Below are 13,098 nucleotides of genomic sequence, written 5' to 3' on the forward strand. Positions count from 1 at the left end.
AAACCTGTTAAAAAAACATGGAAAGACCATCTCAAGGCTCCAGGATATAGATACGATCAGACCAATTTGTGGTGCTGAGGGCCTCGTAAAATCACATGAAGCCACTCAATGCCAACCATACCTGAATGCCGGACTGAGGAGATATTCTCTTCAAAATGTCTTGAAGACCAGGCTGCTAACCCTACCAATAAAAGACTATCGGGCTCACTGGTCATCCACACTAAGTGGAAATAGAGGATGTCGACTGTGTCAATATCACAAAGAATCGGCAGAGCATATCATCTGTTGTTGCATAGCGTTGGTAAGTCCGAGGCATAAATGCTTAAGGGCAATATTCAATCTTAATAAAGTAAGAACATGTAAGGAGGCCTTAATGCACATTTATACCACAACAGTGCCAAAGGAGCTGGCACGTGCCGGGAAGTTCTTTGTCTCTGCTGGACAGATCTTATGTCAAACGCAAAGTCTAGAAAAATAACATCTTAACTATAATTTGCACATGGACAAGCATCCACAGTATTAATAGTGATGCTTCACTAATTCCTATGGTCATGAACATTGCCACCCTAATTGATTAGACTTCTTTTAATCTCATTGTATTTTAAATGTTTTGTTTTTGTTTGTTTTATCATGGTCCTAATATGCTTCGTTCTTTGTAAATGATTTTAGGTAATCATACAATAAAGTATTTCATTTCATGTGGTCAAAAAGTTACAGGTGCCTAAGCGTAAACTACCCCAAATAGCCAAAGAAAGGCTTAGCATGGGGGGAAGCCCTAGCAGCGAAGGGGTTAATGTAAATTAATATATATTTATTTTAGATATAGAAAAAGAAAAAATACTACAGCACAAATAACTTGAATACATTAAATGAAGATAATTTTTCTAGATTACATGTAAAATAATTCCCTCCTAAAGTCAAAGAATAACAGTTTTTATTATGTATTGAAAATTATTAAAAGTGATGTAATTAAATGACTATTAAATCATAATTTATTGCAAATAATGTGCATTAATTTTTAAATTCAAAATGTTTTTTAAAGTCATTTAAATTAGATTATCATTAGCTATTTTTTAAGTATGAAATTACATGTAATTATATTTTTAACAGGTTCAAATAATTGTATTTAATTTACTATCATTTGCCATGGGGTTTTATAAGTCCTTACCTCCATTATTTTCTGTTAAAGAGCATTGCAGTACCATTGGTTGGTCATGTGTGGTGCTGAACTTTGAAGTGCGGTTTGTGAATAACAATGGACAAGCTCTTTTGAGGTTGGGTGCTTGTCGCTCCCTAATCACCTCCCGAACCCTACCTAAACCCCTCCTTACTTCCTCCAAAATCTCTCCCATTTAGTAGTAAGTACGCCCCTCTTTCTAGCCACTCCTGGGCCACATGTAGTAAACATTCATGAGTGAAGATCTTCTCATAGAAAAGATAGGAATGGTGGAATTGGAGATTTACCCTTTTAGGTTGGTGAATTGCATTTTGGTGTACTTAAGTAGTACTTATATAAGTACTATAAAATGCAGTTTGCAAATCAGGCTCAGTATTTTTCAAGCTAGTCTATTTGCAGGCAGGATTATGATTGGAGTCAAATTGTGAATTTAATTTATGCTAGGTGAGAATAATACTTGCTGACCTTTATTTTACGTTTGTTACTGAGCTGCCTTTCGTATTTTGCAGGCTGGACTGGATAAATGTAGTACATGCAACTTGTCTCACTCTCTCAAGAGAATTTGTAGAAATATAGACAGGAAATGTGAGGTGTCTTCCTCCTAGTGATGTATTCATTCTTGTAAATCTTGTTTCCTTTTCACAGTACATTACCAGAAGATCATTCACCGTGACATCAAACCTTCTAACCTTCTCTTAGGAGATGATGGTCATGTCAAAATTGCTGATTTTGGAGTCAGTAATCAGTTTGAAGGGAGTGATGCATTACTTTCAAGCACTGCTGGAACACCAGCGTTTATGGCGCCAGAAGCCATTTCAGATACTGGGCAAAGGTTCAGCGGAAAGGTGAGTATTGGACTTTGAGTGCAAGAAGATGACAAAGCAAAGAAGTGTGCATTATAAGAACCTAGTGTGTTTCTGGAAGGGAGAGGAACTAGGGTGGAAGTGTGTGTGAGCTTGAGTGCATGCGCCTGTGTGTTTATATATGTATACAACTAATATACATTCTCGAGACCAAAATGGCCTGGACTAGTCCCCTTAGCATGTTTAGGTACTTAAGATATTTTCTTTGCTTCTCTAAGTCATAGCAATAGTACATTTGTGTGTCTTCGAAATCAGTGACCAGTCCTCATATGTGCAGGGATGCAGTGTATATTTTTGAATTCATGTCATGGTGAAGATTACCTTATTCCTGAATAATTATGAACCTATTTCTGTTCATAGCAGAACATCCCTTTCTGTTACCCTTCTTTTACACAATGAACAATTTCAGCCAATTGACTGTTGTATTTATGGTCTCTTTCAATCAATCAATCATTTGTAAAGCGCACAACATACCCGCGAGGGTCTCGAGGCGCTGGGGGGGCTGCTACTGATCGAACAGCCAGGTCTTAAGTATCCTCCTGAAGGTCAGCAGGTCTTGTGTCTGTCGTAGGCTCAGTGGGAGGGTGTTCCATGTCTTGGCGGCGAGGTGGGAGAAGGATCTCCCACCGATGGTGGTTCTTCGGATGCGCGTGCCGGTGGCGAGTGAGAGGTCGGCGGAACATAGCTGGCGGTTGGGGATGTAGAAGGAGAGCTGTTGGTTGGGCCAGTCTTGTGGAGTGCCTTTTGTGCGTGGGTGAGGAGCTTGAAGGATATCCTCTTGTTGACGGGGAGCCAGTGCAGGTTTCTCAGGTGGGGGATGATATGGCCGTGGTGTGGTATGTCGAGGATCAGTCGTGTTGAGGCATTTTGGATGCGTTGTAGTCGTTTGATGAGCTTGGTCGGGGCTCCCGCGTAGATGGCGTTTCCGTAGTCGAGTCTGCTGCTGATGAGGGCCTGTGTGACTGTCTTTTTTTGTATCTGTCGGGATCCATCTGTAGATCTTGCGGAGCAAACGTAGGGTGTTGAAGCAGGAGTAGGGGACGGCGTTGACTTGCTTGGTCATTGAGAGCGTTGAGTTGAGGATGATTACCAGGTTGCGTGCGTGGTCGGTGGGTTTCGGGGCTGCCCCCAGTGCCGTCGGCCACCAGGAATCTTCCCAGGCTGAAGGGTTGGAGCCGAGGATGAGGGCCTCCATCTTGTCTGAGTTCAGCTTCAGACGGCTGGTCTTCATCCAGTCGGCGACAGCCTTCATTCCTTCGTGGAGGTTGGCTATGGCTGTGATGGGATCCTTGGTGAGGGAGAGGATCAGCTGAGTGTCGTCGGCCTAGGAGATTATGTTAAGGTCGTGCTGTCGGGCTACTTGTGCGCGCGGGGCCATGGAAATGTTGAACAGCGTCGGGCTGAGGGAGGATCCCTGGGATACGCCGCAGATGATCTTGGAGGCTTTGGAACGGAATGGGGGGAGGCGGGCGCTCTGGGTTCTGCCGGAGAGGAAGGAGGTGGTCCAATCCAGAGCCTTGTCTCGGATCCCTGCGGCGTGGAGGCGTGCGCATAGTGTGCGGTGGCAGACTGTGTCGAAGGCGGCAGAGAAGTCTAGGAGGATGAGTGCTGCGGTCTCTCCTTGTCCAGCAGTGTCCTGATGTCGGTGGCGGAGATGAGGGCAGTCTCGGTGCTGTGGTTGCTGCAGAACCCTGACTGGGAAGGGTCTAGGATTCTGTTTTCTTTGAGGTATCGGATTAGCTGTCTGTTGACGGTTTTCTTGATGACCTTGGCCGGAAAGGGGAGCAGAGAGATGGTCCGGAAGTTTTGGAGGTCTCTTGGGTCTGCCTTAGGTTTTTTGAGTAGGGCGTTGATCTCAGCGTGTTTCCAGATCTCTGGGAAGGTCGCGGTCTCGAGGGAGAGATTGATGACGTTGCGCAGGTGGGGTGCGATGGTGCTGCTTGCTCTGTTGAAGACATGGTGCGGTAATGGGTCAGACGAAGAGCCGGAGTGGATTGAGCGCATGGTCTTGATGGTGTCATCGATGCTCATGCTGGCCCAGGCTAGCAGGGGGTCATTGTCGATGGTGTACGGAGGGTCTGTTGTGTTGCTGTCTGTTGGGGCTGTCTGGGTGTTGAAGCTGTCGTGGATGTCTGCTATCTTGCAGTGGAAGCAGGTGGCGAGGGAGTCGCACAGGGCTTGCGACGGCAGGATGTCGTTGGTGTTGGAGCTGGGGTTGGAGAGTTCCTTCACAATGTTGAAGAGCTCCTTGCTATTGTCTGCATTGTTGTCGAGGCGGTCTTTGAAGGAGGTCCTCTTGGCCGCCCTGATGAGGTGGTGGTGGTGGTGGTTGCGGATGTATGACGTTACAATGCATGCTTTTACCATGCATGCCTTTACAACTCGTTTTTTACATCACAAACCTTTACAACGCATAGCGCTTCGGGGTGCTGGATAGTGAATAGTTTAATTTACTATTCCAACTCCAGTCCCCATGGACACTAGGGAAGGTGTTGGATAGTAAATTAAACTTATTCCCTATCCTAGAGCGCCCCCCAGCGCAATGCGTTGTAATGGTTTGCGTTGTAAAAGTTGCGTCATAAAGGCACTGCGTTGTAAAAGTTGCGTTGTAAAGGATGTTTCCCGGTGGTTGCGGATGGCGTCCTTGTGTACATTGGCTTTTTTGTTGGGTCATTAATAGGGTGTGCAATGAGCAAACACCACGCACCTTTGTTAACTTTTTTCAATGTGTTGGTAGTATGCAATTGCCTTATTCCAAGCTGCAATAAAAGTTGGTGCTTGGCATCCTTTGCACACAATGTGATACACCATTGTCTTGCTAGAAATAGGATATTTACAAGTTCTCAATCCATGGCCGTGCTGAGCTCAGACTTGCAAAGGACAGCATTCTTATTGTGTTCTTTCTGTTGACCTTTGAGTGGCTATGAGTTATGATACTCTCTTGTGTTACTTTAGGAAATTAAAGTAAGCATCTTTTAATTAAAAGATATGTAGAATTACGTTTATTATTAGCAAAAATGGATATCATTTCTATTGTATTGTATTGTATGTAGTAATTTCCTTTACATTTGGAAGTGTCAGCCGCTAGCTCGTGGCTCTATATTCAAAACAACTCAGCAGCATCCACAGTCATTAGATTGTGCAAGCAGCAGTAGTTAGGCTTAATTAAGTCTGTTATGATAATGAGATACAAGCATTTTCTAATCACTACCTGCTTCGATGAATGGATATTTACCAAGAAAGGTCACCCTGGCCATGGAATCTGTGCCGGGGAGGAGATAATTTCAAAAGGTTTGTTTACAATTACAATTGTGTTACATTGATCTGAGCTGCCAATGATTTCTCATGGGGGCCCTTCACATAAGCAGCAGATTATCTGCATAAGCCTTGCAGATAGAGTAGCGGCTCGAGTTTCTGTTGCTATCACTGCCTTTCACAGCAAACAAACTCCAGACTAAATACCAGGAACTAAATTATTTGAAGTGTTTTGTAAAGAACTAATGTGCACTGCCCTTTAGATTTTTACAATTATTATTTAGAGCTGTACAAAGCAGTGAAGTTGTCAACACGTTCTTTCAAAACAAAAACTAAGCTGAATTTGTCATATTAGGTTTCAGATGTATCGGTATTATCAAATGTGTATGTGCCAATACACTTTTTATATTTATTATACCTAGTTTATGTAACACAACAATTTTGAACTAAAGAATACCCGCTTTAAGTAAACTTTAGGAACGGTCAATGGAGTCCGACCTCTATTATTAAGTAGAGTGTTAACTGAAATATTTTGTCTTGTTGCTCTTTCATTTATTGTACCTGTAAATACCACTCAAAATGAGATGGCAGTATAGTTCCTTTGTCAAATTATTTTTACTTGCTTGAAAACATAAATTGTATTTCACTTTATTGAGAAAACCAGTAGCAACTAGCAAAAATAATGTAGCATCATATATTTATTTGACATTCTTTTAATAAAAACAAGTATGTGAACGGAATACCATTCGTCTCGGCTAATAACATTTCGAATTCTCACATCGATCAGCAACAGGCTGACAACATTTTTTACTTTCAAATCTAAAAGAGTATAATTTGGCATGCCAATACTCTTGCACTCTGCAGGAATCTGCACTTTTTTGAAGCTGCAATACGTTGTGCGCCATATGCTACAATGACAAATAGTGGAATCCATTTTCAGATGTCCTTTATTGATTGCTTATAAAAGTGGGGACACCCTTAAAACGTAATACAAATAAACTTGTCCTGTGCTGACATTTATTCATTTGGGGATTCGACTTTGAGATGAGATCTACTTCCAACTTGTTTTCGTCCATTAATATTTTTACCACGAAGGTAGTACCCTGAAGTAATTCGCACATTATAAGCCCAAACTATGGCTAGATCAAAACAGTACAAATTGCCGTCGTAAAACAATGGAGAATTTCAAGCTTTTAAAAAGCCCATTGATACTTTCCCCATAACAGAACTGTGATTTTTGATAAAATAGAGCTTGCACTAGTCTACACTATTTAAAGACTAACACACGAGTAGATTTAATTTCCTTGAATTGGACTGTTTTATATTCTGAGGACGAGAAAGTAATACTTTACTTTGAAAATACATAGCAGTTCGACAAATAAGAAAAACATGACAGTTAATAATAGAGGCAAGATTAGAAAACGACGCATTCCATTTACCATAGTTTACATAATATATTTTAAATATTAAGTAACAACCTTTCTAACTCAATACACACAAATTGCAGAGAATGTTTAAGTTCTATTTCTGAACCCTGTTGTAAGGTGTGCAGCTGTGTTTTTTAAGTGAGAGATCTTACCTAGTTGTTTTATTAACATGTAACATGTCTTTTCTTGTAGGCATTGGACGTTTGGGCCATGGGCATTACACTATACTGCTTTGTGTTTGGAAAGGTGAGTAAGCAGAACAAGTAGTACAGGAATTTATTTATTTAGGATACATTTTAAAATAGTCAGGCAATTTCTTTAAGCAAGAATGTTAATTATGTTTTTTCTTGTGCCTGAAAGTCTCTTGAATCCTTCATCAGGCATGCAATCAGATTTTCTTTAACCAGCAGATGTTATTCTTATTTCCTGATTACATTTCTTCATCACATATGTAAAGGAATGACCCTGCACATAGACAAGAGGTGGAGTGTAAATCCATACATTTTATCCTAATATATTTACAAAATGTAACTTCATTTCTCTTGAGTAACGAGAGGATTGTAAACTATACAAACATCTAAAACGTAATTTAACATTCTGAAACTCGTGCTTGATGATTGATAGATTCACCTTCTGTATGATGTACACCTTTCTTGGAAGACAGATGTGTACATATTGAAATCATAGAAGTGACTATTCTGTCAATGGTGCTTGAACAACTCACTAAAATCATAGGGGTTCTTATCAACCAATCTGTTTATGTTTATTGAGATTTAGGACTCCTTTGGTCAGGTGACAGGTAATGATTTTTTGGGCTACCCGTCAAGTCATAGGTCATGCAGCGAGTGGATCATACCTAAACTAACACTGGCAAATAGCATTACAGAACAAGGGCAGCAAATGCTCCATCTCAGAGGGATTGAGCTATCTCCTCCATTTCAACTGAGAAGTTTGAATTATACTTCCCCAATTATATTACTTTAAACTGGACAAAGAAAATGTAGAAACAACGGGCACATAGGAGACACTCTAGATCAAAGCAATCACACAAATGAGGCACTCGATTTAAGCCAGAGGCACTTGACACGGTAATAGATATGAGTTATGTATATCCTGCAGTGTCTGACCACTGACAGACTTGCATCACTGCACATTGAGAGGCGTCCATCAAGAACACACATTGATTCTCATGTGAGCTCAATCATTCTGTGCTCCGCAGCTACAGCCAGTGAGCCCTTCTCCACACTTAGGGGGTCATTACAATGACGGACCGACTTAGAGAGGACTCAGATCACTCTAGGATGCCATTGAGCTGGGCCTAGCCTCTGTTGAGGTACCCGAGGACCAGGGCTTGGATGACTTGTTAAGTCTTGCCCATCACCTTGAGATCGGTGAGGGGGACCAGCCCAAAAATAGACTGAAAACATATTGCATGTATACTCTACGCAGATGACTTGGTGATTATGGACCAAACTGGGATAGGTCTGCAGAGAAAGCTCAAAGTGTTTGGGGATTACTGTAGTCATAACAAACTAATAGTAAACCTGGAAAAAACAAAGATTCTCTGCTTCGGCAAAAGGAGGAAGATTTTCAACTGGGTCCTAGACACCATAAAATTGGAGAAAGTTAATCTGATTCAAAAAATCTTTGATGTGGAAAGTTCACCTGAATGCACTAAGAAATCAGGCGCTAACCTTGGTCAGTGGCCTGAGGAAAGGTAACGCTTCCTATGGAAAAATGACTGATAGACCAGTCCTGAATGCCTATAGGGCTATGGTACCTCCCCAGTTTTTATATGATGCTGAACTGCTATACTTACATGGATTTTCTTCCCAATCGCTGGATTAGGAGAGAATTATTAAAGATAAGGATTGGGATTAATCTATGTTATGAGAATGATAGGATTAAGAGGGCTATGAATGACCCAGAAAGGAAGTGCACCTGCAATATAGGGACAATATACAACATTTTGCACGTTTTATTGGACTGTCTATATGTTCTCGGTGCATGAAAACTGTGGCTACGTCCAATCTTCCTAAAATACGAGGTTTGTAATCGGGAACAGTCAGGAGAATCGCTATTACATATGTACGCATTAGATGTAGCATGTGCAATAGGGAAGTTTATGCTTGCAGTCAAAAATGTTCTTAATAATGTGTAGAGCATCAGTATAAATTTGATGGAAAATACTCCAGTTTTTATGAATGGTATTGGGAATCTAAATAATTTTTAGATAGATTGTATATCTTTTAGATGGATATTTAATATATTTTAAGTATTTTATTGGTTTGATAAAGTTTTTAACTTGAGCTGATTTTTAAGCAGTTGATATGTTTGATGGTTGTATGTTCGTCCTTGTTTAAAGAGCAATCGTCTAAATAAACAATCTTTTTGACTTGACTCTTCTTAAGTCGGCTTTGAGAAGATGAACATTCAATTTGCAGAATAGGTGACAGTCTATTTGCTACTTTTTTGAGGTGTGAGCTCTAAGCTGATGATGGTGTTAAGTAAATTCCTAAGTGTTTTAGCTTCAATCTTGTCCAGTTAAGGAATCCTAGTTTAGACCTTTACATTTGTTTTCTTACCCGTATTTTTGTTTGGTTGAATGGGTTCATATAACACCTCAAATATTTTCTAAGAAAAGTTCCTGTAACTACAGTCCATATACCAAATGTGAGTACAGGAGCCCTCAGGAAATCCTGCATATGTTTGCGAACTGAAGTCTGGGACATATCCTAGCAGGGTGGTTTCTCGCAGGTCCATATACCAATGCTGATGCTTTACATCAACACTGATGTATGAAGTCTTGTATGATTTGGGTTCTCCTATATCACAAAAGTCAGTTTTAGCAGGGGCACAGCATATGAATGGACACAAAAGCAAGTGTGCAACATGCATCAACAAATTACTGCATCACATTCATGCTTTCTGAGTACAGGCATGTATAAATTGCAACTTCTTTTTCAACAAGCACCTGTGTGGAACATATGTATGATTAAAAATCACCTTGTACCGCCCCTTAGTATTTAAGCATCATTGTTGTTAGCATGTTAAGTCATCTTGTGTGTTGTGAACTAACTGGTTGTTATATTTTTTTAAGTGTCCTTTTATAGATGATTACATTCTTGTTCTCCACAACATGATCAAGAACAAGCCTGTGGAGTTCCCAGAGGAGTAAGTATATAATTCTGAAATGAATAATAAATTGCAGTAAACAATAAGACAGACTGTTCAGGTACCTACTGTCTAGTTAATATCAGAGCAAATGCTAATCCTATAGAAACTGTTCTAATTGATTCAAAATAAATAGACAATTCAGTAGATGCACAGTTTGTTTAAGTTTTGGTAGGAAGTTTCTAATAGCAAAGGTATTACCCCCATCCCCTATGGCATAGTTTATCGAATATGGTGTCAGTGAACATGGTATCAGACTTTACAGAGAGTTCAACGTTTTCACATTTTACACAGTCCTACTATCTTTGGCTTCAGAGAGGAGACCTATCCATCAGGAGCCACCGAATGTACAGACTCCAGAAACACAGAGTTAGGCATTACGAGCAGAGTTAAAACGTATATGACAGAAATAACCGGTTCCAGCCTCACTCAGCAGAACATACACTTGGGCTACATTGATTTCACTGGTGTTCGCTTCTGACAGCAGAGATCGGTTTCACAAATATTACAGCCTCATGCTGCTCACAGCAGCGCTATCCCCCAAGAGATAGAATATAGAGGCTTTGGCGTTACACAGCAGAGATATATCACACGTGTCACAGGTCCTACAAGAATGCTTCAGACAGCAAAGCTCTACCCCAGTTAACAGAAGCCATAAATTGTTTGTTATTAACCAGTGGAGCTGTCTCCTAGGCCTAGGGTCCGGATTGCACGTCTAGCGCTCAAGATACAGAGATCTCATAGTCACAAGCCCTACCTTGCAAGTTGCATGGATGTTGAATCCGCGATTTCCACTACTCAGAATTTGCATGGGTTATTTTGATTATATGCATTAGTTTTAGTTAGATAGAAAAATCTACATAATATTAACGCTAATATTTTAGCACAATCATTCTCACTGGCCCTTTTTCCTTTTTTCCTGTCCTCTCCACTCCTTTTCTTTCGTACTCTCTCCTGCGTGTATTTCTCACTGTTTCCAAAAACTTTGTCTTGCCTATCAAAACATTGGGCTTTAATGGGTAAAAGAAGGACTGCAACTGAACACTCTGAACCCTTCACAAATAAGCTGGCGATTGTAAACGTGTCCTTTTTCCCATAAAAACGAAAGATTCCTGAGTGTGCCAGGTCATGGGAAGTTCACGCACTCTTTTCTTTTGAGAAGTTATTGCATGCCAACTATTTTGACCAGCTAGGACATTTGTTTCCGAGTATGTCTTAAAGATCTACGAAATGTTTGGTTTCACTGTGAAATTCGTGACACCAGTAGTTGATGTTGGAAAGCAAATGCTGTGGCATTCTGGTAATGTATAAGAAGAAGTAGCTTCAAAGTAAACACACTCCTTTCATTTTCATGAATGTTAAAAAAAAAATCCAGCTGTTGAATTCTCAGAAACCACTGCAGTTAGTAAAGCAAAGAGCCACATCTCTCTGTTCAACTTGTAAATGGGTGGAATTCAAGCATACTTTTTAATGTAATCATACGATATACATACATATATACATATATATATATATATATATATATATATATATATATATATATATATATATATATATATATATATATATATATATATATATATATATATATATTACCTACTTGCGGTCGCCAGTAGGTAGTTATAGTTAGGACCTATTTTCCATAGGAATTCTGCAACATTCTATTTGAAATAACTTTGGCGCCGGTTGACGAATCTTCACAAAATGTTTAAAACTAATGGCCAGCTCCGGTCCGCTCCTATCCTGAAAGTCTCGAGGTGATTCGTGAAGCGGGGGCCGAGAAAAAAGGGGGTCCCAAAAACGTGTTTTCCCCATTCAATTTTCCATACAGCCCGAACTGCTGAACGGAATTACACCAAATTTGGCAAAGAGGTAGTCCTTAGTTCAGACTGGTGCCTTTTGCTTAAATGGTGTAAATCCGTTCAGTAGTTCCTGAGAAAATCACAATTAAAAGTATATATATATCTATGGCCGCGGTGGATCCGCGCATCCTGAGCGCACCCTAAGTGCACTGTCCCTATCACACGCTGAATGATAATTGGCTGTCAAGTGGTTGTCAACATTCAAAACCAGGAAGTGTTGACAGCCATCTTGTGCCTCAGTAGAACCGAGGCACAAGAAATCTAAATTTCGGCGGGACAGTGGGGGGATTGGGGACCCCCCTGGTCCCTAACGGAGTGGCCCAGCCCCGGGGGATGGGGTCCCCGAGGCTATTAGTGGCCCAGGAGGGGGGCCACGCTGCTCCCCTCCTCAAATTAGATTTCTTTAAAAAAACAACAAAGGCCGGCCCTGGGAGATGGGGTCCCCGGGGCCATAAGGAGGGGGGCAAGGCAGCCCCCCTCTTAAAAAACAATATAAAAAAAAAGGGCCATGCCCCGGGGGATGGGGTCCCCAGGGCTGATTAAGGCCTCAGGAGGTGGGTCACGCAGGCCCCTTCCCAATTTTGTAAAATAAAATAAAAAAATAGGGGGTAGGCCCTGGGGGATGGGGTCCCCAGGTCCCAAAAATGAGAAAAAGAAGCCCCCCTTTTAAGAAAAAGAAATACCGGACCCCTCCTTTCAGCACTCTGCAAGCGCGTCCCTGGCACGTTTGCAGATGGGGAACGAATGCCCCTTGAATACTGGGGGTCCCTGGGAGCCAACTAGCCCACCAGGTACCTCCAGTATGCGCCAGGGGGGCTGCGTTGCAGAAAGGTGTTCTGAGGCCATGCCCCTTTTTACACCTCTCTGCAACGCAGCTCCGTGGCACTTACTGGAGGTACCTGGTGGGCTAGTTGGCCCCCAGGGGACCTAAGGATTCAAGGGGAGTTAATCCCCCAGCGTAAATCGCGCCACGGGGTGCATTTGCACAGTGGTGAAGGTGGGGGCCGGGCCTGAGTTGATATGTGTGCAATCACACTTTGTGGTGCGTTTTAAGTTAGGGAATTAATTCCTCTTCAATCCTGTGGTCCCCTGGGGGGTCAACTAGCCCACCAGGTCCCTCCAGTAAGCACCAGGGGGCTGCGATGCAGAAAGGTGTTCTGAGGCCACGCCCCTTTTTACACCTCTCTGCAATGCAGCTCCGTTTACTGGAGGTACCTGGTGGGCTAGTTGGCCCCCTGGGGACCTCAGCATTCAAGGAGAGTTAATCCCCCAACTTAAAAAGGGGAATGGCCTCTGAACACCTCTCTGCAACGCAGCTCCCCGGCGCATACTGGAGGTAC

The 13,098-nt window shown here is 41.7% G+C and overlaps 1 protein-coding gene across 1 annotated transcript in view; it reads left to right on the forward strand.

Annotated features, from left to right (window-relative positions):
* Positions 1-13,098, forward strand: part of CAMKK1 (calcium/calmodulin dependent protein kinase kinase 1) — a 1,268,063-nt gene that overhangs the window by 880,182 nt on the left and 374,783 nt on the right. Inside the window, exons 11-13 of the mRNA XM_086954811.1 lie at positions 1,823-2,022; positions 6,915-6,968; positions 9,823-9,896. Of these exons, the coding sequence (XP_086810937.1) occupies positions 1,823-2,022; positions 6,915-6,968; positions 9,823-9,896 (328 nt within the window). The remainder of the gene's footprint in view (positions 1-1,822; positions 2,023-6,914; positions 6,969-9,822; positions 9,897-13,098) is intronic.

The sequence above is a fragment of the Lissotriton vulgaris genome, chromosome 2_1 (assembly GCF_964263255.1).
Source record: "Lissotriton vulgaris chromosome 2_1, aLisVul1.2, whole genome shotgun sequence".
Taxonomy (NCBI): domain Eukaryota; kingdom Metazoa; phylum Chordata; class Amphibia; order Caudata; family Salamandridae; genus Lissotriton; species Lissotriton vulgaris.